General features: G+C 32.3%; 1 protein-coding gene and 1 non-coding gene across 2 annotated transcripts; both read left to right on the top strand.

The window, feature by feature from the left end:
* The first annotated feature begins 3418 nt into the window (after positions 1-3418).
* LOC105254497 (D-beta-hydroxybutyrate dehydrogenase, mitochondrial) lies at positions 3419-23392 on the top strand. The gene is made up of 6 exons (XM_011263212.3): positions 3419-3688; positions 16690-16924; positions 18922-19162; positions 21412-21564; positions 21728-21935; positions 22420-23392. Exons 2-6 carry the CDS (start codon positions 16718-16720, stop codon positions 22577-22579), a joined length of 969 nt encoding a protein of 322 aa, XP_011261514.1. The 5' UTR covers positions 3419-3688; positions 16690-16717; the 3' UTR covers positions 22580-23392.
* Trnaa-agc lies at positions 12511-12582 on the top strand. Its single transcript has one exon. It is a non-coding gene; the product is annotated as a tRNA-Ala (tRNA).
* Positions 23393-26324: the final 2932 nt, after the last annotated feature.

Below are 26324 nucleotides of genomic sequence, written 5' to 3'. Positions count from 1 at the left end.
TTGATTTTCGGCTCTTTATATCAAGTTTTTAATATACGCGTATGCTTTTACCAATTATAATAAATAATTTAAAATATAATAAATTACTTTAGAGAGAGTTTAGGTATAATCATAATATTAATATTAATTAATTAAAAGTTACACAAACAATCAAATAAAATATTAATTTAAATTTCAATCAAAATTTTACACGCTAATAATCAAAGTAATATTGTTTCATTAAAAAGCCAATATAAAAATATGAAAAAATAATATTAAATGGAGAAAATTTTTGAATATTAATATTATATATCCATAAATGATTATAGCAATGATTATAGCAATATTGGAGTTTTATATGAAATGTGTGATGAGCGGGAGATCAAATTACATGAATAATTCGTATCCAGAAGCCGCTGAGAGCGAGTAATACCGTAAATATCGGAATTACGATGCACTCGCTAACATACATGATTTTATTTCGATGTTATTACTCGAAAATTTATCTCTCTAATTAGTGGATCGTCATAGCTAAAGCGTGCTTCTCGCTCATCGGCTTTCATCCGGAACACTGCGAGCGGTTTATGATTATGTACAGAGGCGTGGTGTGCATAATCGTAAAAACAATCCTCATTCCAGGGAGAGCTCTCACGAGATTGAGCGGCCCTCACGAGAGTGATCAAGAGATTATGCGAATTTCTCTTGCCACTGATACCCGTTATTACGTTTTAGCAACGATTTACGCCATTTCAAATCCCACTAATATTTCCATTAACGGCCAATGTAAAGCCTTTTCGAAATTTTTCAGCGGAGAGAATTACAAAGATTAGCTGTGGCCGTTATCCGCGAAATGGTCAGTTACCTTTCCGCATACAACTAAAAGCTGCGATGAAAAAATTTCCTTCATGGGAAATGAAAAAAGTATATGCCAATGTAAATATTAGTCGGTGAGAAATTCTTTGACAGTGTAGAAATTGTGCTTTCTGTAAATTTAATCCACTCTTTATAATTTGTAATTTAATTTGATAATTTATAACTTAAAATGATAATATTATATTATCTGTGCTTTTCTAAGAGAGAAACATTACAGAATTAAATAAATATATATCATTAACATATTAATATTTATGTAATAATATACAATAATATTCAAGACGATAACATTTGCGAATTACGTATTATGTCATGGATTACATGTCAACATATTTAATGACTGCTTATTCTTTAGGAGAAGAATCTCTGCAATTGTTTACGGAGCAGTTGCGTGGATATTTCCCACGATTTATGAAACTGTGTTACACATAGTCTATGAAATGATGATTATTTCTCATAGTGAGACATGCTATAAATACATTACATCGTATGCTGTATTACTATTCTCATAGTGACAAAGATTATATCTCTGACGTAATAAATTCTATCGATTTGTAGATGTCGATCAATGTAAATAATTTGTACATTCTTTGCATTTATAAATATGATATAATATAATTTGTTTCTTTTCTATAAAAAATGTAATAAATAAACAATATTTTAATTATTTGCAAATTTTATACAAATAAGCCAAGAAAACATTACATATTTTGAAGTTAAATATCTTTCCTTCCATATCCACTTACAATTTACCGTGAAATTCACATTAATAAATGCACGACATCCAGATTAAAATTTCTTAACATGCATTGACCGAGAGAGGAAAAGAGAAAGAGGGAGAAAGCAAAATTGAATAAAAAGTTAAAATTTACAATTTCTAATGTAGATGAATATCAGCAATTAATAATCAGCAATAATTATTAAAATATAAATATATGCAAATATATGCAAATCTAAATGCAACCGTTGAACAAGTAATGACCGATATAAATTTCTTCACCGTTATGTCAAAAAGCGCAAATAATAAGTAGTACGTGATGATTAACGATCAACGCAGACTCATCTAAAAATACGCCGTATCGAAGAAAATATTTCAGACGTGTGACTTCACTCTTTCAAGTACTGTCGCTTACTTTACATAACTTTCCAATGCGCAGTTAGAAAATCACGAATGCCAGACAATTGAATAATTTCCTTATTTTGTGTGTGTATTGCAGATTTTTAATTTTTATTATGCAATATTTATATTTTATAAAATATAAAATAAATATGAAATAAATATTCCTTTAATAAATACATATCTTCCTTTCAAAATATTATTAATGAAAAAATTATAAAACTAGATACGTTATATTACATAAATAATTTTAATGATATAATCTGTTCCTAAGAAAAAAACCTAAATATTTTATTATATATTTCTATAAATCATTTTGCGAAAATAATACAAACTTACTCAAAGAAAAAAGAATAAATTGTAATATATTATAATATATTAATTGTGATATATTAAAGAAAGACTGAAATTTTATCATCTTATATAACGCATCCAATTAATGTACAACAATTTTTAAACATACTTACAATTTAATGAAAAATATATACCTTGAATTAATAATTTTCCTTGTGAAACTTGAATAATATTATAGCGTGCTGCTTTCATTAATTTTCTAAATGGTACGTAATAATTTTGAAATAACATCTTAATAAATATTGTTTTATTAAATATTGTTTTATTTAAATATTGTTTTACATTCAGCTTTTATCTAAAAAAATATTAGCTTCGACTCTGTATAATCAATTCAATTTATTATTAAAACGTTCGTCACTACGTAATAACATCTTCTTGTTTAATAATTTGACAAAATTAAATATAAAAATAAGAAAGTTTATATAAAATTAAATTATTTTTAATTCAAATATCTTATCTAAAACGTAAATATGATAAATTATTGACTAATTTCATTTTTATAAATGGCTTATTCCTTAATCTACAAACAAATAATATTATTCAAATAATAACATACCATTTTATTGATTTGTTTAGAGAGAGAGAAAGAGAAAGATGGAGGGAGAGAGAAAAAGAATAAAATATTTTTGGGTAAAATTAAAATAAATATTAACTGTTATCTTTTAATTCAGCTAGATAGATTGAAAGCGGAAAAGGGAATAAGCTCTATAAAAACATATATATTCAAATAATTATTCAGTTATTAAATTCTCTAAGATATAATTAAAAATAAATATAAATATAAATATATCATCAGATAATCCACACTTCTCTGCGAGCTTGATCAAAGATCTGTTATAGCTTCCGATAAAATTCTACTTATTAGATTTTAAAACTGCTCCTATGTTACATTTTATCGATTTCTTTTTTAAAATGGACTGCGCGTCTTTATAAAATCCTATGATGGTCCAATTTGGAATATCATCTTTTTCTTCATGGCAATCGATGCATCTCAATTATTACGATGCGATGCATGTGAGAGGCACGCACGTGACCGTAGGCGCGGCGGAGGTACGAGAAGATGCCTCCTTCGCCGTGCCTTTTCCATTCCGTCGAGGTAGGCACGGCCCGAGTATCGCGTATATACCGTTCCTTCTCATGGGCATTCCAAGCGGGAATTCTCGAAAGCCAGTCGTGTTGTAGAAACCGCGGCGCGGCTTGCCCGCTCGCCGGTACTTTCGACTGGTCGTAAAGTCGACGTTTCGCAGTTACGCGCCGCTTTCAGTAATACGGAATTTCGCCCCAAAAGCGGACGCGAGGCGACCGTCGTCGCCGAGGTATTGGCAACCCATCCGGAAATCCCGACGGACCATCCATAAAATTCTGGTGAGTTATGCGCACAATTCTACCTATCCGTCTACCTGCGAAATCGACGGTCACTTCTGCCAGGCATCCATCCTTAACGTTGAATAGAACCGTCCGTTCAATATTTCAACCGTCAGTTGAAATATTCGAGACATCGGTGCTTTAACTGAAATTTATGGCTCAAACTTGTTATTTGTTGTGTGCGCGTTTAACGTAAATGTTATATTATTGAAAATACATATTAATAAACATGTCAAATTATATTGACCATTCGTGTTTACGTTGCTCATATAATATGCTGCTGAAAAGATGTGCTTTCAATGATTCTATTTGTAATTTCATGCGTCGCATATTCTAATATATTTTATATGTATTTTACTCTTCTTTAATATTTCCTACATTAGACAATGCATAAAATTATAAATGGAATTTTATCGCAAAATATTTCACTGCAATTTTTATCATGATTTATAGGTAATTTAATTTTATAGATAAATTATATAGAGAAATTTTATAGATATGATATATTTGAAACAAATTTAATGTATTGTTAATGTGTTGTCTTGTTTCATGAATCTTAATGAATTGTGTTAATATTCTTATTCTAATAACATGAAGATATTAATAATATTACTAATGTCAACGCTCTAAAAAAATATCAATGATATCATGGTTTATTTTATGTACTATATATCATTCTATCACACATTCTATCGATTTAATGATAAGAGAATGTTAATAAATTCAAAAGAGCAATTTATTCATTATTTTAATGCATTGAGATTATTTAAATCTTATTCGTGTTAAAAATAAAGTTTAGACTCTAGCTTGTTTGAGTATGATGCCAGAGAGACCTCATTATCGTAGAAAATAGCAATTAAATGAATTATGAATTAATATTCTAATTTTGTCGCGTATATATTAATGACGTAGAAAGATTTTTCTTTTGTTGAAATTCCAAGAGCAATTTAGATAATTGACATATTTGATCGACCATCCAGAAAAAATAATATTAAAATTCAATTAAAAGCGAAGATTTATTTAAGCCGAGATTTATCTTAGAGTAGATTTATCTTAGAGTTAACACGCTGATCATTATATCAAAATTTATCTTCCAAATTAGTTTTTAACAGTTCTGAAATGAACGATACTACTTCGTCGTTAAGAAATCCATCGTTAGATATGACTTATCGTGAAACATTTAAATAAGTCTCGATAACCATTAAGAGGGAATTAAAATCTCGCCGAATGTAGGAATTTCTTTCAAAGTTTGTCCTAAAGTCATCGCGTTAATCGATATCTGATATTTGGGATTTACCTTCGAAATTGCTTTGGAATAGTCTCGAGTTCGACGAAACTTCATCTCGCTACATTTGGAAATCCGTCGTATAACGGTATCGTTTGCGAAATGTATCTTGCGCGGTTTCCGAGATCCAAGGAAACTCGCGAACATAATGTCAGGGCTGCGTTTGTTTGCACGAGCGACTCCTTTGTCTCGATTCCTCGATCGGGGTGAGGCTCGTCGTTTCCGCTTTGGAGCCTTCGATTATCGCTACTAGCGGACCGTGTCATCGCGAAGGAGACCGTTTCCGGGATCGATTATCCACGTCGTGAACAGCGTTTCTGCGTCATGTCATTCGTAGGAATGTGAGGTCGTCCGATGCCGAGAGAAACCGCGGGTTTATCTCCAGATATAATTTATTCGAAAACCTTCGAAAACCTACGCTGAACGCCATTCTCGCGGAGCGTAATAATTACAACTTAATTAAGTTGAGAGGACTACGATGCAACGAATGCCAGGGTTGCAATCTTTTTCTTCCCAAACGTTCGCAGACGTTCGGCCCACTCAACGTGCTCTACTTAACTAGTGATTTAATTTTCACTTCGCAATTACGAGCTTTATCGCAATTAAACTGCTCTCCCTGATCATCTTCACTGTTGGCGAACATGCGATGCGCCGTCATCATCATCGCCTCGTTGATGTCTTCGTTATTGTTGCGGGCGGTCTATAATCTTTCCTGGACACTCGACAAGCGAAAATGACGGTGACCGATAATAACGAGTTTCTAAATTTGCGATGAGAGATCGGTTTTTCTGCCCGTCTCGAGAGATCGTGGAAATGAGCGATGCTTACAGACACTCGATACGTGAATCAAAGACTTTTCGAGAACACTTTTCATTAAAATTATCTCAGTTCATCATTGAAACAATTAGATTATATTTCCAGAGAATCCTACATTTGATAAAACGCACTTTACATTGCATAAGTGTAGGATATCAATTGCCAAGTATTATATTTATCCATCATTTTACATGTAATTTATGAATTTCTATTCAAGATCAAACGATAATATCGTTACGAAAGTCAAGAACATAATTTCTTCAGAAGCGATCGTATTAATTAAGCAAGCTAAAAATATGATTCTCATTTTGTATCATTTTTCAGGATAAAATCGTTTTACAAGCAAAAGATTACGATAAGAAATAATTTATAAGTGAAAAGTAGCGCGTTTAATTTTTTTTTTCTTGACAGATGCCACTTTCGCTACGCCCTAATTACGGCGACGCGATGTGAGCAGTTTTATATATTTGCTACAGGTGTTGTGCGTCGATGCATGGATCACGATTATGCACGATTAACTCGCGCATTTATCTAATAGTGAAAAAAGGAGAATAAAATTGTAAGTGAAACGTTAATGTTGATATAAAGCGTTCACTTTGCACGGAGATTATCGGAGTGAAATTGATAGTTATCCTACACTTACAAAACAAACTTGGAAATCAGGTCGACAGAAATAATTGCCAGTGTCAAACAAATTTTGTTGGTAAGGCAATGTAACTTAAGAAAGTCAGCTATTAGAGAGAACGCACTTAGTTCTCTCGAGCCATAAATTAACCACAGTGGTATTGTGATTTCAATTAAGTGATTTATTACACCACATTAGTTTGCATAACGCTCTACATTCAGCATCATTTCTGTAATTGAACCTTTACGCCAGGCAAACTAATTCCGAAGGTACAGCGTCGCTTTTCATTCAAATTTTCACCGATCTTCGACGACATCGCTTTTTATTCAAATTTTCACCGAGAATCGTTTCTACAAAGAGAAGAAGAAGGAAATAATATCAAGGAGATTCGATTTCAAAATTTCTTCACAAAGAGTAGCAAGTTCAACACTTCACCCATTTTAAATTATTCGATTCGAAATTTCTTCCATTCTTCACAAAGCTCGATCAACTTTATCCGTCCCAAACAAATATACTTTTTAACGATTCGACTTCTCTGTTCAACTCGAAGAGTCCCGGTTGCTTGCGAGACCTAGCGATCCGTAAAGTTTATTAGTGTACCCGGATGGATGTATACTTTCTCATCGACACTCGCGAAAGTAAGTAGTCTGAATATCGAGTCTCGTGAATCATAATATCGACTGATTACAATGGCGAAGCAAGTCTTGCGAGCATCTTGCATTCCTGGACGAGCATGACGTTCTCAGCCTTTCAGTTCACGGCAGGAAAAGTGCTTGGCTTAAACTTTCTAAGCGTTTCACGACGCGCCATATCGCTTCATATTCGGCCCCAAGATATACAGAGAGAGAGAGAGAGAGAGAGAAAGAGGGAGAGGGAGAGAGAGAGATGGAAAAGGGGGGCGCAAGGGGAAAACTATAAAACCAGGTCTGTCATCGTGCAATGCCGATAAAACCACTCAAGGCTCATTTATGCGATCGTAGCTAACGCATGTAATTAGAACTCCATGCACGCTCGCAGAGTCCAGTTCTCTCCCCACCTGAATCGCTTAATTACTCCCGTTGAAATCCTTTTTTTTTCCAACCGGCAGAAGCTAAAGTCGCTCGTACAGTTTTCCCTTTCTAATTATTCAGAGCTTTTTGTGTAATCTGAGTTTTAGGAAAATATCCTCAAGATTTAGTACGCCATAATTTAATACAAACAATTAAGTTATATGATCTGAAATTAAAATTTTAAGAAATTTTAGATTTTTAAATAAAATAGTTTAAGAATTTATTACGTTACATTATATTATTTACATTATATTTTGATATATTGTATCAATAATTTATTAAAAAATAACAATATATGTTATAAATAATAATATAGTACTAGAATATATAATATATTTATTATAATATTTAATATAATATATATAATTAAATATAATATATTTATTGGAATATTTAATATAATATATATAATTTAATAGAATATATTTATAGAAAGAATGAGTGACTCAATAATTAGTAATATTAATTCTCCTTGTGAGATATCATTTGCAAACCTTTCCGAGAAGCATTGTACCATCACAATTCCGACGATCGGATGCATATGTCAGCTATGAACTTCCATATTACATACTAAGCCACTAACATGCTATAATTTCTTAGAATGTATAGAATGAGATATACGAAATTGATGGTGATATTATGCGAATTGCCATTTGTACTACAGGAAGTCATGAATATGGTAGAATATAATATGAATGCAGTATAAAACGAACGCGGCAATACTTTCACAAATAAATCGCTCAGGTAGCTTCACGTACGTACATAGATAATCTTTATACGTAATTACAGTTCCGTATGTTGTCTATTAACATTATTACTAATTACAAATGATTATATATTGTAATGAATAGTGCAGAGATATCAATCACATTGTAAAAGATATTAGATTAGATTTTTTAATAAACGCACACTATTTATTCACAATTAAATCTCAGATAATATTCATACTTTGCATTCCTTTTTTCATATTTTAAGAATTAGGCGGAAGAGAAAAAACGACAAATTGGTTATATGCAATATAATTGCATTGATTATATTACATATACTTCGTGTGTTGTACCGATTTGTTTTTAATTGGCCATAAACACGTAAACCATTCCTCTTTTGCTTGTAAAATCGTATAATACTTTAATTCAATATTTTAATTCACGTTTAACGCATTAAATGCAGGTAAAAAGTTTTGGTAAAATCGGAGCAGACTGATATTTTCCAAACAATAGTAGAAATAATTAAAACAAAAATAATTTAAGACACGTTCTTTAATATGTCTGTCGATGTAATCTAATAAGAATTTCTTAACACACTTAGTACATACATCTAGTAATAAATTACTGTTGAAAAGCAGTAATTAAAAAAACAAATAATTTATATGCGTTTAATTTATACAGAAAATCCCAAAACATCGGATCGATTTTTTCTATGTGTGTAATCAACATAAATATACTTTTCTAAAATGTCAAAAATAATTATTATTCTTACTTTCTATTATTTTTAATAAATACATAAGTATATTTTTTTATTTTGTATAATCTTTTAATATCGAAAACTGTTATTATAAGGATATGGAAGTATCATCGATGAATTTATGCACGAGTCTATAGCGAAATTGAAATTGTACTTTGCCAAGGAATAATTTCGAGATAGATTGACAAGCGTACGATGATGCGATGAATACCGTTAGAATCACGACTCGTTTTCTATCATAAATACGTAGGTGTAAGATGAACGTTTCCAAATTGTCATGCAAATATTGAACGTACATGGGCCAGCACTATTTACCTCTTACACACGGTCGGCCGCTCGCGGTCAACTGCAAGTACCGTTGCTTCGTGTTGTCCGGCAATTCTGATGTACACACACGCACACACGCTCGTAACCACGGATTACACGTTGTACGCCCACGCATCCGTAAACAGAAGTCACTGTCGGAGCAATAATTCTTACGATTATGAAGAAAGGAGAGGAGGTCGACCGCTTGCAAAGCCGTTAACCTGCGTCCTCTCCGCGATAAGTATTCGCGTCGATATTCGCGAATACTTCCGCAAATTTTCCGCCTCCCTGCATGTTTTCACGAATATAAATCTCAGAAATAACAAGGAAATTGCAATTAAAATGTTGAAAAATGTCTACTTAATATTATAATTTATATTTGCAATATTACGGTCAATTGCTTACGATCCGTTAAATTTTAAATGTTTCATTTCTTGTGTGCTTGAGGTCAGCGCACATTAACGGTATAGTTCAGTGATGTATTATGTGAGATATATATACATATATATGTTCTACATTATGTAATAGTGATAATAATAAAAATATAAGAAAATCCTACATATATAATGTTTAATTAACTTATAAAGCATAATTATTTAGATAATTTTTATATGATTGGATTGATTATACATGTTTAATTTATACAAAAAATTTCAAAAGCATCGGATCGGTTTTTGTATGTGTATAATCAATATAAATATACTTTTCTAAAATGTCAAAAATAATGATTAATTCTTACTTTCTGTTATATTTAACAAGTACATATTTTTTTATTTTCTATAATCTTTTTATTCTATATATCTTTAAATAAAAAAATTTCTATAAATCTGAATCGATTGAAAAATATGATTTTAATCAAATCAAATTACAATTTGATTCAAATAATAATAATTAAAAATTAAATCGAAATTGGCAACTTAGAGTCACAGTGCGATAGTTGGAGCGCAGAGAAGAAACAACACTTCCTTCTTTCTGATTACTCGTATATTTCAAAATAATTTTTATATATGAGTAATCAGAAAGAAGGAAGTGTTGTTTCTTCTCTGCGCTCCAACTACCGCACTGTGGTTCTAAGTTGCCAATTTCGATTTAATTGTTAATTATTATGATTTTAACAATTTCTCTAGTGAAATATATGATTTTAATCATTTCTATGATTTCTTGTGATTTTAATAGTTTTAATTTAATTTAATTTCTCTTCTCTAAAGCTTAATTTGTTAAATTTTTTTACGTTTCATTTTACTTGAAAACTAGAGGGACCTCGATATTTTTATTGAGGAAGAAACAAAATAGACTGTAGAATGCAAAAAAAAACATTCAGTTATTTTTTATGGGTGTATATATATGTTATCTTTTAAAATACATTTTTATTTCATATAAACTTTAAATTAAAATTCTATAAATGGAAATCGAAATTGATTGAAAAATGTAATTTTGATAATTAGTTTTCCTTCTGAATCGTTCTCAATTCGTTAAATTCTCTCACGTTTCATTTTACTTGAAAACTAAAGGGACCTCGGACATTTTTATTGAGGAAAAATCGAAATAGACCGCACGATGTGAAAAAAAAATATTTATTTATTTTTTTATAGTCGTGGATGTGTTGTTTTTCAAAATAAAATTTTTAATCTAGATGCACATAGTACAAACGTTGAGGCTTAGCTATGCGACGCGTTTTCCTGCCAACCTTTTCCACATGCGAAATCGAAGGAAAAAGCCCGTTAATTTTATAGCAGGATGCACACACCGGAGCGAGGAATAATCATTTGGCATACATTAGTTACAGAGAGCACGCGGCCGAAGATCGCTCTTCCTAAAATGCTTCGTTACCCTCGGCAAAATCGCGATTTAATTCCTTCTCTTCCCACAAACCGATGGTTAAACGCACAGAAATGCACGGCCAAGCGAATCGATGATTGACGATGCAATCGAGAGTAATTAGCTATCAAGTAGCGTTAATTATCGAACGATAATCACTGATGCAACAGTGCAATGTACTTATACGTAATATCGCTTTGGTTTCCCCGCTTTGGTACCTGTTACATACGCTAAGTAATGAATCTCTCGAGAGATTGAAGCTTGAATATTAATATTGAATGATGAGATCGAACGATACCATCAAGAGTAATGCTTTCATTGTCAGTTTGAAAGACTAAATACAGACACACTTTACCGGGCTATTTTGTTCTCCGCATCAGCTACTTTCGCTAGATTTCGTTTATGCGAGCGATTAAACACTATATATCCGAATAGATCTCTTCGTAATTTGCATTTGTATTGTTTGCTCGCTCGAATCGATTTGAATTGATGAATTTAGTTTCCTGAATCTCTCTTCCTCTCTCCAGGAGGAAATTGCGGAACGCTAAAGAGTCAAATAATTAACGAGCGTTAATTGCATGCGCAAACTGTTCGGGGGTTCGCAAAGCGCTCGAGAGACACAGGCGTTAATTCGCGCTAAAAAAACTATCGCGTTGCTCGCTACCAAGCGACGCGTGAACACATGCATTCGTTGTGGATGCAGGGAAAAACCTGGTAAACACCTGGAGGAATGCAGTGATTACCTTTGAGCAATCCCCCGTCTGATAAATGCGCTGGTTATTTTTATCAGATATAACGGGTGAATGTGTTGCAGCAGCTGCATGATAAGCATGCTTGGTGCTGCTATCGTTCGGGTATAATACACACGTGTTAGCGATATAGGAAAGGAGGATCGTTGCCACAACCACGGATAGTTGCATACTGTCCCCATGCAGGGAAAGCTTTGTTCCCTCCTCTCCCCCAGTCACCCCTTCGCGCATACCCGTTGTAACTTCCAACATTCCAACTGGCGCACGTCTCGCGACAGACTCGGCACTAGCGATTAATTGAGATGACATAGTCGCTTATTAGCATGGCGTTGCAATATGCAAGTTGCTTCTATCCATGCGGCACAAGTCAATACTCTCCCTTCAATTACAAATATAACCAATATTTTGAGACAGTTTGACTTATTATTAAATTTTTAATACTTTTTCATCTTTCTTTAGAGAGAAATAATAGGGAAGCTATTTTCATGTATTGTTAAATTTTAACAATTATCAATTACTTTACGCAATCCAATTGCAATATAATCACTTAATTTAATGTAAAGCAGAGATTAAGAGAGACAATATAACGATAAATTTTTCTTTCAAGTGAACGATGAGCAATGTGAATGACGAGAATGTTTATTATATTGTGTGTAAAAAAATTAATAAATCAAAGAATTAGAGGGGGACGAGAAGGATGTCGAGTGTGGGGCTGAATAGCTCAGTGGTAAGAGCAGTCGCCTAGCAAGCGAAAGACTCGGGTTCGATTCCCAATTCAGCAACTTCGCCTCGATATTTTTCTCGTCTATGTCTCTTCAGGGAAGTAAAGAGAGGCTTATAGAATTCTCAAAAATGAGAATCTATATCTTGGTAAATTGCACCAAGTAAAATATATGTATATGCCTTGTGCATGTTTAAATTTTCACGAATAATTTAAGAAAAATTGTACGCACTACCATCCACGGTGGCTCTTATTTGCCAGTTTCTTATCGTGTTGTTTAAAAAAATTAATTATGTTATATTATTATAATTTAAAGTAATACTAAAAAAATTTCAATGTCTTTAAATGAGACAAATATATTTATATCCGCGCATAATCACATGATATAAATATATTTGTCTCATTTAAAGACATTGAAATTTTTTTAGTATTACTTTAAATTATATAATCTCGTATTCTATGTAAGTATTTAAGAATTTATATATGAGCATATTTTAGATAAAACACATTTATATATATTACTGGGATGTACGTTTTCATTAATATAAGTTTAATTTGGAGAGCTATTATACTACGACGGTTTGTTATTAAATTACTCCCGTGACTCGCAATTAGAATAATTAATGTAATTTCCATCTTGAGAATTGAGGGACAAATGTCATACCTATATTCAGACACGTTATACATATATTCAATTCCAAGCCGAGAGAGAGAAATCATTAACAAAATAATTACGGGGGAAATTTCTCATTTGCAAATAGAGATACAAAGCTAGAATTGCTTTATATTAATTTATTATATAATATTCTTCTTTAACGTAAAGCTTAACAAAAAAAAATACTATATAAATCTATAAATATATATGTATATATATTTAAAAAATTGAATTTTTCTTCAAAATATGGCATGAGAATACGATAGTATTTCTCTATTTATATAAATAATATAATTGATATATAATATAGTTTTTAATTCATCAATAAATATATTTTTTAAACTTAGAAAATATAAACGCAATAATTGGTCACAAAAACAATACTCAAGACATTAATCAAATGATTAATTAGATATATGCAGATATTTTCGATGAAAGAAACATGGTATATCTGACATACATATCGCGTAGATACGATGTTCCTCATCAACGCGATGCTTCTAGCTGACGCTTGAATTCCAGAGAAAGTTAGTGGCGATGACACGGTCCAGCAGGAAGAGAGAAATGTGCTACGTACGCACTATGTGCATTAAATTCGTCCACAATCGCGGATGGACACATTCGCGAAGCGATGAAACGCTTATTACATAATTTCAGCGTCGAATGACAAACGCTCATCTATTAGCCGTATGTCAACGAGTATATCACTATGACGATGAAAATCATGCTTCGCGATCGAGATCAATGTTATCAGGAAACGATAAGTGGTTACTGATATATATTTATATAATTATCACTTTTTTTTATTCTACAACAAATATGATTTACAACAAAAAGCTGCAAAGAATTGTGTCATTTTCTGACATTTTGACAGATACGGAAAATCATGTTTCAGTCACCTCGATCGGAAGAAAATGTCGCAAGAAACGGACTGGTTTTTGTGCTTGCACATCTCAGACGCCAAGCTGACGTTCTTTAATATAAAGTTATACGCTTTTTATACATCGCTTTTCGCACATCTCTATCGTTTTGTATGTAGGTGGACGACATTCTCGAAAAGGATTGCGTAAATATCTGTACATGAAACTTCTTATTCTGAAATGGACAAGTTTGCAGATATGAAGACATTTCTTTTACAAGCATATATATATATATATGCTTGTAAAAGAATTTGTGTATATATATATATATATATATATATATATATACACAAATAAAAAATATTCCGTCAAAAGAATGTTGTCTTGCACAAGCAAAAAGCATAGGAGAATATAATAAGATATTTATTCTTCTTTTTTTGTTATCTTTAATCAAGCAACTTTGAAATGCGAACAAATGAAACGTAAATAACAAAGTTTCTTTCGCCAGAGGGGATACTGAAAATACTAGAAACGTGGATGCGCATGCGAGAAAGCTTCTTCAGACCACTACCATAGAATATGTGCAAGGCAAACATCGGTTTCACGTCTCGGTATATCTCTTCTACAGTATATACATATATTTATGCCTGATATGCATCGGACAATACTTTTCGAGAAATGCATCTACTCTTCCGCGTGTACAAACCAACGTTTACATACCGAGGAAGGTGGAAAGAGCGAGAGAATAATGTTCTCCAAGAGAAATTCGTACAAACTATCCTGCAGTCTTGTTCTCTTGAGTGCAATCGATAATGTTCGTTTTGCCGCATCAAGGTTGTTTTTGAATATTTGTTTTACTTGAATCGCCATTGGGATTTTTAATAAATGTTTCAATTTTGTTTATTTATAATTTATAATTTATTTATTTATAGTTTATTTATAATTTTGAATAAGGTTGTTGTATTTGAAACGCCATTGGGATTTTTAATGAATATTTCAATTTTGTTTATTTATATTACCCGATTTCAATTTTTAATATTTCTACTTCAAATCTCCTTGTCTGAGGGCTAGATTAAACCGGGAATTGAACCCGGATTCTTTCGCCTGTCAATCGACTTTTCTCCGCTGATAATGAACCATCTAGCTCACCGGACATTGCATTACGCGCGCACATTAATCCCCTGATTCACGATGCGTGTCGCAAAGACGCGGTTCGATGTTCTCTATTATAGATAGCGATCGGCGAGAAAGCGCGAAGAAACATTTCGTACCGCGGGAGAAAATGTCCCCTCCTCCATATACGACCTGAAATACGACGGCCCGGTCCGTTTAATCGATTCGGCACATTAGCGGTACACGGTTCCGCCGCTATTAAATCAGCCGAGCGAGGAGGAACAAACGCGCACGATTTTCATCGATTGTCGGAATTTCACTGGTGTGTTCATCGATCTATCTCGCGAATCCGGCAAGCGATTTCCAAACGAGCATTGCGGAAAATCGGTAGCTGACCTAGTAGACCGAGCCTAGATACAGTTTAGAAAGGCGAGTGATTCTTCCGAGCAAAAGCGACCCCGCCCCGCCGTTCACTTTTCACCGGAGAATCAATTCCTCGAATGCACTTCTTAGACGTTTTTTGATTCTTTCATCTATCGAGTCTTTACCTGTGTTTACTGTGTAAAACAAAAACTAAATTATTCATGAGCCCTATTCCCTCTCTAATTTAAGGTTTTTCTGTACAAACTCTCTTCAAAATTTAATATGTAAACCTTCGATACATATAAAAATGCGAAGAATGTTAAGAATGCATAAAAAATTATAAACTTTTCACGAATTTTTCTCGCGCGAAGGGGATTTATAATTTAATTTAAAAATTCAGAATTAAAATTCCGAATTGATTCTAGATTTAAAGCTATACTTTGATGTAGCTTTATAAATATGTATTATACATTGATATTTTTTGAATGCAAAAAAATTTCTTGGATGCATTAAAATTAGTTAAAATTAAGTTTTTGTGTACATTCATTCGTTTATTAAATATTTGATGTTCTATTCATAAAATCTCGTCGCTATATACATTCGTATAATTAACAAATATCTCATTCATCTTGTAAGAAATATGAATACTTGAGATTTATGCCTGCTATTGTTCGCGTGCTATGATAAAAGTGCCATATTAAGGATAATAAAGCACTTTCCTTTGAAAATTATTCATTAGCGCTGCCTCACAATTTTCATGCAAGAATATACCTTCTCAATTAATTAATAATTGTCGCTTTGTGTGAAAGTTGATGTTATTATTATCATTATTTGATATTATCGCAATTGCATACTATTTCAGATAGCATATGAAATATATATTCAATAAATATTCTACTTATCGTTAATTCTGCGAAAACATTCTTACATAACTATCTAACATATATATATATATTTAAAAATAATATCTCCATACTTATTATTTTGTACTTTATATTTAATATCTTTATATTTATTCAGAAAAAATATAATTATTTATTTTAGACATTTAATTAGACATATAGAAAGGATAAAATTCTATTAAATATATTCGGATTCCGTTGAAATACCATTGATGTTTATTGAAAAATAAATCCATTATGCGACGATTAACGCGAATACTTCTTTTATTTCGCAGATCTGCTGCAGCCGCAACCAGTCGCACAATGGATGTTGAAACCGGGGCCATTCTGGCCCTGCAAATATTGGCTCTATGCTCGATTGTTGCGGCTCTATTGGCCTATCTGATGCGACAATCCAGGAATGCCACCGATGAGTACGAGTCACGTAACAAACGTCACGTACTTGTTACCAGCTGTGATACATGTGTAGGCCTGCAAATCGCCCTTGCACTCTACGAAGCCGGTTACAAGGTAATAACGACCTCGGGAGGAGGAAGAGTATGCACATCTCTGCCATAAATTACCGGCGCTACGTAAACTTCGCCGTACGTTTGCTCTCCCTCCGCATTATACCACAACCGCCGATATTCTGCGGTTGTTAAATATTCAAACTCGAGCGAGAGATAGAGCGATGGATAGATAAAGACAAAGAGAGAGAGAGGAAGGGAGGGAGGGAGGGAGAGAGAGAAAACCGCGCTGAAGGCTATGCAAAATAACGGCTTGCAGCTTCATTGTGTGGGAATCGTACCGAATGTTTTTGTTGTTACGTCAACTAGTGGGAAATCAATGGAGATATTATATTATCCGAGTATGTGACTTGTATCTATATATTGTAAATTTCTCGTAATAATTAATAATCGAAGATCGAAACGATTACATATTTTGACTATACTTTCATCTCGAATTTTCAATAATAAATGCAATTTGTGTGAAAAAATTGTTCATATTTTTATCTTTGTTCGGAAATCAATCTTTATTTTCTTCTTCGTGATAGGAGATGAGAAACTAACTTTGCGAATAGCTGACAGTTCTCTCGGACACGATTAACGTTAGAATGGATAGGCATCAGACATCTTCTCATATGTCCATTCTTTTTGCGGTTGTACAGCCAAAGTTGAACATGATGACAACCGTTGAAACGCAATATCTCGCGGCCTCACGTCAGAATCCCTATTATCCCTTCGAGCGTGCAACATATTTCAAATTGTCGGAGTCCGGGCTCCAAATTAGTTTCCTTGTGTCAAGGGAGCGGAACATCGGTGAGCCCTTAAATCAGTTCTGCCGACAATCTCGACAGGTATTCACGTATTCACCCAGTCCCGTCGAGTATATCGCGTCACCACTCAAGAGCTCTGCTCAATCAAAGATTGCCACTAAAAGATGAATATTCGGTAAAGTGGGATTCCACTCGAGTAGAAACTTGCAAAACATAACTTCGTACTGATATTATGATAGTTCTGGTCTCTTGAGTCAAATACATATCTTCTTGAGATCATATACATCTTCAATATTAGTTTTTTGAAAAGATACATTGAACACACGCGCGGGGCAATAATTTCCTTTATAATCTGTATATAATATGCGCGATAATTTAATAATTTAATTTCATTTTTTAATTCAACATGAACTTATGTTGCCTTATTTATTGATATTTTTGTAACGTTTAGATTAATATTTAATGTTGAAATTTAGTTTGATTTCATTAACGATTTACAGTTAATCAACTTACGTCATCCGCGTGCTTCCTACTAAGTATGCACTTTAAATTAGAATTGAACGGCACACGAAACTTTCATGTCGTACAAAGGCAAAGTTAATGTAGGTCATCTACGAACGGATTCCAATTGTGGTTCGATTGTTCCATGTGTCTGAAATTCGAGCTTTGGATTACCTCTATTACCTTTTATGCACCAAGAGCCGCGTATGTCAAACGACCGCAGCTGATTTACATGAAGATTGTTAAATGATTTAATTGGATTTTGTAATTTATAAAAAATGTATTTTAAATTGTCATTCATGATACAAGAGAGATTTAAAAAAGTCAAAGTTTTTTAAAATTTTATAAAAAAGAAGCACACACACACACACAACTTAAAAAATTTTTTTAAGTAATATAACGATAATATATTATTAATAAATTATCTTATATGTAATGTATATTATTAAGTTATGTAATATATATCATATTGTTTGATTGTGATCTTAATTGGACGCCAACATCAAATTTTCTTTTTTAATTAAAAGCAAAAAATGTCGAAAAAATTTCAAGTTTTTCATTCTTTATTTAAGATCCAGTTCATTGATTATAAACGAGTTTATATGTCATTTAACATGACGTATCAGTATCAAAGCATAACGTTATCGAGTGATATCGATATGGTGGCTTGTGTAACGGAGTGGCACGCGAAATTGCGGTGACGATGGGCTTTCAAAACATAACGTGACGTCATGTTTCTCCTCTATGACAGGTTTTCGCGGGTCTGCTGGATCCAACAGGCAACTCACCCTCGGTCAAAATCCTGAAGGCGATCGAATCGGAACGGCAGAAAGAGAGCGAACCCGGAGGTGCGGGTGACAATAATCCACAGCAACTGGAAACTGCACGTGCCCGCGGCCAAATCGTGCCATTGGAGTTGGATCCAACGAGAGAGGACAGTTTGCGCGCTTGTTTGGACGCTGTCAGGGCAAAACTTCCAGCTGGCGAAGATGGCAAGACATTTTTTATTAATCTAGTCCGATTTCCTCAACTCATGAAATTGAATGAAGAGAGATAACTAGATTTTTCTTCCTAATTATAATATGAATAAGTAAATATAAATCTTACTGTACATAATTTAAGAAAGACTTTGAGAGTTTAATCATTATTTGTTTAATTTATTTGTTTAATATTTTATTATATATTATGCAACATATACCTATGTGATTAGTAGAAAAGAGCTATTATGCACAAATGCAATATTTTTAAGAATTATAATAAATTTTTCATTTTTTATTTATATATATATATATCTCTCGGAATAAATTGATTCTGAAGAAACCGGGCTTATACGAATATTTAAACTAACATAAGACAGAATGAAAAGAGGATCTTTAGACACACGAAAATTATGAAGCATCCTTTTTATGTTACTTTTTCGGAAAAACTTTAATTACTCTCTCGTATTACGGAGATATTAGTCAATGTTGTACTACATATAGACTATGTAAATGATTCATTTACATATAATCTATGAAAGTGCATCGTCTATGTAAACAACGCTTTTAATAGCTGTGCTTTCTTCTCGCTTTAGTTTTGCTTTAGTTTATAATTACTTCCTTGATGTTACAGTACTGGCGCTTATCGTATATTAAAGCCATTCTGATATCGGTATTAAAATCATCGTGGAAAATTAATTTCTACTTTTTAGTCTACGATATTTAGTTATAGAACAACTTAATATTTTCGCGTACAGTAGATGAGTGCAATATGGAAACAAGACACAATTTATTCATAAAATTTTTTTATAATATGAATTCATAATATTATAATATAAATTATAAGTTATGAAAATTTAATATTATATAATACACATAAATTTATATATGTCATTTAATCAACACTTTAAATATAAAAATGTTGAAAAATTGTTTGTTTTTTCGTCTTTATGATTTATTATGAATTACAATGCGGAAATTAATCAATAAAAAATCCAACATATTTACATATGCAAATTGATTTTTTATTGTGTATATTATTCTCTCGTAATTGTATATTAAAATATATCGGATATATATTTTTAATTTGTGTAATATATTTAAAAATACATTTTTGTAATTATGTTTCATAAACATTTTAGTTTTGTATATCTTCATTTTTCTTTTATTTAATTAACTGCACGAAATGATAACTAAATATACAGGAATAAAATGAAATAATTATTCCTTTTTATATTTAATGCATTGTGCATAATATAATATATATATATTATATCCGTCAGTTATATTTTCGAAACATTTCATTATTTATTCAGTAAATCAAAAGAAGTCTTTTACACATTCAATTTCATTTTATATGTAGCTTTATTAATTTTATTGTTAATTATCTGTGAGAGAAATATTACTAAACTCTAAGAAAAAGTTCTATATTTCAATGTATGGATACTAACATGTAGGAAATATGAACTCAGACTGTTTCAGATATACAATCAATATCATAGCAATCATTCACAATCTTGTTAGATTCGATAAAGTATTTTTTGAGGTTTTATCGACGTCAACTGGATAGATATTGATGAGTCTATCACATATAAGAAACCAGACAAAATTCATATGAATCGAAAAAATCATAGAATAGAATAAACAAAGTATTTAAGATAAGAGAATAAAAACAAGATTTTTGAAAATTTGTAAATTAATTGTTAAATATAATATAAATAATAAATTTTTAATTCTCTTATACAACGATGATTGTATCAAAAGTTTTATTTGACAAGCATTTGCAGAAATCACGTGATACATCTCGCACGATATTCGTGTATAACACAATAGAAGTAATAGGAAAACACGAGGATATAACATATTTCTTTCATCGCGCAGAATAAATAAGCGCAAACGTCAGATTCGTGGATCTCTGCTATTTGTTATCTCCGCGAAGCTGTCAGGCAAATGTTGCGAAAAACTGAAAAGAAAGCGCATCGAATACATTTATTTAATGTTAGTTAATGTGGATAGCATATGTGAATGGAAATATATTTTTATTATTAAAAGTCATACTTGGAGATGAAATTTTAGATGCTCTATATCATTAGAAACCGTAATTACTCGCGATTCCTCGTTACTAACTGTACGTATTGTTCTCGTTAGCGCGATTCGATATGAGTAAAATTCAAGTAAAATAAACTTCCGTCTACTTCGTTTCCGCGCCATTCGAAGACGGTCTCTTTAAGTACATCGAAGTGCTCAACTTCACTTAATTGCAGGTCTCTGGGCGGTCGTGCACACGGGTGGCTTGGTTTTGCCAGGTGTCATAGAGAAACAGACCAGCTCGATGTGGGAGTCCATGTTGCGTCATAATCTGGTCGCTCCGCTCAGAACAGCCAGAGTATTCATCCCTCTTTTGCGTATTAAGAGAGGTTCGTTAAATATACTTATTATGATATTAAAGAAACCATTGTTTGCCTTTTCTTACATGAAACACCAGTGTTTCATCTTGTTTTAAAGAAGATAATTTTCGAAATATTTCTTATCATTAAGTATGTCGCTAAAAAAGTATATATGTTCCTAAAAATATATAAGGCCGCATCGTTCTCTTGGGCGACTCCGAGACGAGCTACAGCAGCAGGACGGGCTCCGGATTAGTGGCCTTCAGTGCATCTCGTCGGGCCGTGGAAGGTGCCGCCGAAGCGTTAAAAAGCGAATTACATTCCTCGGGCGTCGACGTTGTGCTTTTGAAACCGCCGCTCGTGAATCCCGTCATTCTTTATGCACCGCCCGTTCTCAAGACGTAAGTGCCTACCAAGTATCAGTTTATGACGTCTTGTTTTCGCCAACTAACAAAGAGTCGGTTAAGTCGGTTACATGGGCAGACGGGTATCTGAAAGTTTTGCAAGCTGCTTCACGGTTTCGAGACTCTAACTCTCCTTATTTTTATTTCTCTCCATTTGTTTCTCGAACGCACATGATTCTCGTTAATCACAATTTCGAAAAAATCCAACTGCTATTCAGAGCTGTTATTCTTATCTTTAGATATTTTTCTACCCTTAAAAATGTAATAATCAGAATATAATAAAAGATATTACTTTCTGCTGCTGTTATTGATAAGCGACGAGAAAAATATGACCTCGTCTGTTGAGAATTAAATTCCAATCATACTGTACTCCAGAGAGCGTTAATATTTCAAAGTCTTTAAAGTTTGTCTGCTTGATGTGTCAATGCGTCCCGGCTTATGATGGAATTGGCTGTTACGAAGAGTATTTAATTATTTGCAGAGTTTCAGACGTGGAGTCTGGTGTAACAGCCTCGGAGGGGACGTGGACCGCTCCGCTATCGATTCACTCCATACAGAACGTCCTGATCCCTGCAATTACTTCCTCGTGCCCTCTGAGCGTTTACGATATGTCCGTCAAGCCAAGGCTCTTCTGTCGATAATCTCATTTATATTGCGTAAAAAGAAAAAGGAATTGAGAGAGTGTATTAAAGTGAAGGATTTCTTAAACCGATTGTATGTAATATGATGTACAATCGAGCGTGAAAAATACGGGAGATGCACGTTTGCGGTGTCATTTGCACTGACATGCCATTCCGTATACCCTAAGGCATCATAAGCGGGATTTTTCCCTCACTTTCTGCGTATGAAGATTGTCATTCTTTCACGTGCTCGTCCCACAAGCAGTATCAGTTTCGAATTCTCGTTTGTTTTTCATCCATTTTGTATCACGTTTTTCTGTATCGAATTGAAGAAACGTTCAATAAAACAGCCAGGAATCTTTGACCAATAGAATAAGTTTGTATTGCAGATAACTGTCTCTTAATATTGTGCGTTTCTCGTTTCAAAGTCGTTCCAATACGCTTAATAAGAATAAAATTATCTCAGAAATAACTATTACGTTCTCGTATATTTTCAAGTTGTAAATTGAAACTGGTGAGTTTATCTTCGATCGTGGTGTTTAAATATTTGGTTGTGTGTTACGATTTCTCGAAGTGTATATGTATTCAAGAGGTTGAAACGGAAAATGTGTTTTACGTGAGAAATTCTAACAGGCGTCTATATAAAGTTAGAAATGTTTTCACTCGTGCATGTATAAATACATGAATCTATAATATAATATATGTGTAGAGAACTTTCATCTCAAAAATAGAATACCTGAAGAATTCTCCTAAGTTTAAAAATACGAGAAAGGAGTCAGGAATATAATTTGTATAAGTTGCATAATTTGTGTGAAGAATAAGTATGAAGCAGAATTTTTTTTATGATCATTATTTAAAAGTTTTCAAAATCAATATGTTTTCTTTTAAGTAAAAGAATAATATTTTTACTTTCTTCTTTTATATTTTATTATTAGTACTAAAAGGAATTTATTCTACGTCATAAAAATTCTTCCCGCTTTGCCTCCTTAAATTATACAAATTACATTTTTAATATCTTTTAATATCTTTAAATCTACAAGAGTTATTCAAGTATTTTATTTTTAGTAAACCATTGTATATGATTATGTCAGCCCTTCACGAAACTATTTGTGTTTATAAAGCATAATTAAAATTGAATCTTTTACTAATAGATTTACTTTTATATAGAAATCACAAAATGCAACACATATACAGAATCAATTATTAAACTATTAAAAATATTAAAGTATTAAAGTATTAAAATTAAAGAAAATCTGTATCTATAATATTTGTTCTACGACATAACACGTTTTTTTGTATGTTTTATCAAATTATATGTATAAAATAATTTGAAAAAAGTTGTATGTATGTTTTAATAGTAATAGAAATATTTGAAATATTATAATTTATTTTTGCTACGCGTGTAATATACAATATCCTTTGATAATTAGTTTTAGTCTGCTTTTAGCATAATATTTCGATTTGTGCAAAAAAGTATATTCGGTAAACGCGAGAGCTGCTGCTTAATTCCAAATTACGTTCACTTTATTTAAGCGGCAGTAAACTTCTAAATGGACTTGGCAAAATTCGAGCGAAATAGTATGTAAGGTAAAGAAGGTCTTGTGTAAAGAATATATTTCAAACATGTATATGTATTTCTTCGAATAATTATAATTGGACAAGAATATATGTTTTAAACATTCTTTACATTTAATGAGCGTAATTCTCGTGACTTTGATTGGTTATTATAACAGGAAAAATAATAATTCGTTGCAATAAAATATATATATCTCCTCTCTCGTTAAATAAATACTCGTTCAATTTGCGCGATATTTTGCAGATGCCAGTCAATTTTATAATTCCCCCAATGCTCGTAATTATTCCGTTCGCGATATACAACTGGTAGTAATTAGAACTGCATATGTATTACCTTTCGCGCTGGTGGCAGTAGTTTCCATCATGAGTTTCGTGGATAACTTGCCAGACAACATTGTGAATAATTAATTTGTATGTAGCTTGTTGCGCAACGCGAATAATAAAATTTCGAAGTAAGATTAACGCGGCGCATAATGTTCTATGCATATACATCAAGTGTAAGTAATATTGCGCTCGTTATCGCGTTGTCCCGACTACGGGAAATTAACGGATCTGCCTGTCGCTTCTAACAATGAGTTTCGCATCGGGAAAGCAACATTGGAAACAGCATTGGAAAATTGCGCGAGACAAGAACGGTCAGAATAATCGAAAATTCTGCTCGCGCTTTCTCTATGAGAGGGCGAGCAAAAATCTCCGGTTCGCTGCACGACTGTGATTGCATCACTTTTATGGCAGCGCAAACGAAAAATGCTAATTGACTGTTTCGGAAATTGGTATGTAATGAGTGATTTCGTAAGATGTGGTCGAAATCAATTGCATATCACGAGAACTATTACAAAATATACATAACTTTTCACTGCTACGATTAAAATTTGTAAAAAGATATATATATTTATAAAAAATATATATTAAAGATATATAAAAAAAGTGCGTATAATTGAATTTTCTTATTTGAATAATTTTCTAACTTAAATAGAATTTGTCATTTATACTTCCTTGATATATAACCAGGAGAGCTTGATTGATTGATGTAAGATTACAATTCTTTGCAAGATATAAATCTTTTGTAATCTTAGGATTTTTAAATTAATATTGCATATCAATGTGTATTTTATATAATTAAATTTAATCTTTTTTAGTTAATTTACGTGTCAACTTTAAAAATAAACAATCTAACGCATTTTATTATCACGATTTCAAAAGCTGCTTACATATTAATATACAAGTTACTCCTCAAACTTGTATAATTGAGAGAGAAAGAGAGAGAGAGAGAAACACAAAGAGAGAGATATATTAGCTATTCCAATCAGACATTATCTGAATGAGCGCATTAATAATCATGTCGGAAATTCATGCACTGACAAAAGGTATTGTTATTGATCATTATGTTAGAACAGATATTTGACATACAATCTCATTGACAAATTACAATTCTATCAATGTCGCGTACATCACATGAATGCATGCCAATAAGAGAGAGAGAGAGAGAGAGAGAGAGAGAGAGAGAGAGAGAGAAAGTCAGGAAGAGAGAGAAAAACAATAAAATCTCAATAAATTATATTGCAGTGATATCTGGCTGTTCAATCAATGTATAAAACACATTTGTTTTGCTGTTTACAATCTCTGTGATGTTTTATCATTTATTGATTTTACAATTCTCGTAATTCTATCTTTTCTGCATCAAAATTAAAATCGATAAAATTCAACTAAAATAACTAGAAATCATCGAATAATCATCATATCATAATATCAGAATGTTTTTTCGCTTTTCACTCAATTACAACTCAAATTCAACAATTAAAAAATTCTTTTACAAATAAGAATAAGTCTTATTTTAAGAACAATTTTTTTCCAAATTACATACTATTTTTTCGCGTATTTCAAGAAAGTTTTAATACGATTCATTAAGGATTCATTTATATCCGACTCTTCTATTTATTTTTACAGTATTTACAAAAAGCACCGATTGATCAAGTAGTAATAAACCATGAAAATTAATACATTAGTACATTATATATTTTATTTCCAAGCCGTTACTTTCCTATAAAAGCACGATGGCAATTCGTGTCTGGCAGTGACGAAGATCGGGATCGTACTGCAGGGTCGTTGTTTCAAAGAATTATTATTATTTCCACGACCCGACTGGTCACACACCTCTCACAGCGTGGTATCGGGACCAACCGCAGGCAAA

Source organism: Camponotus floridanus, unplaced genomic scaffold (genome assembly GCF_003227725.1).
Source record: "Camponotus floridanus strain SB8 unplaced genomic scaffold, Cflo_v7.5 scaffold42, whole genome shotgun sequence".
Taxonomy (NCBI): Eukaryota; Metazoa; Arthropoda; class Insecta; order Hymenoptera; family Formicidae; genus Camponotus; species Camponotus floridanus.
The sequence above is the reverse complement of the archived record's forward strand: the minus strand, read 5'-3'. Positions and strand labels throughout refer to the sequence as shown.

Coding starts and splice junctions, on each gene's coding strand:
- LOC105254497 (XM_011263212.3), top strand. CDS start 16,718: ATGGATGTTGAAACCGGGGCCATTCTGGCCCTGCAAATATTGGCTCTA. Junction 16,925..18,921: donor TCTACGAAGCCGGTTACAAG/GTAATAACGACC, acceptor CCTCTATGACAG/GTTTTCGCGGGTCTGCTGGA. Junction 21,936..22,419: donor GCACCGCCCGTTCTCAAGAC/GTAAGTGCCTAC, acceptor AATTATTTGCAG/AGTTTCAGACGTGGAGTCTG.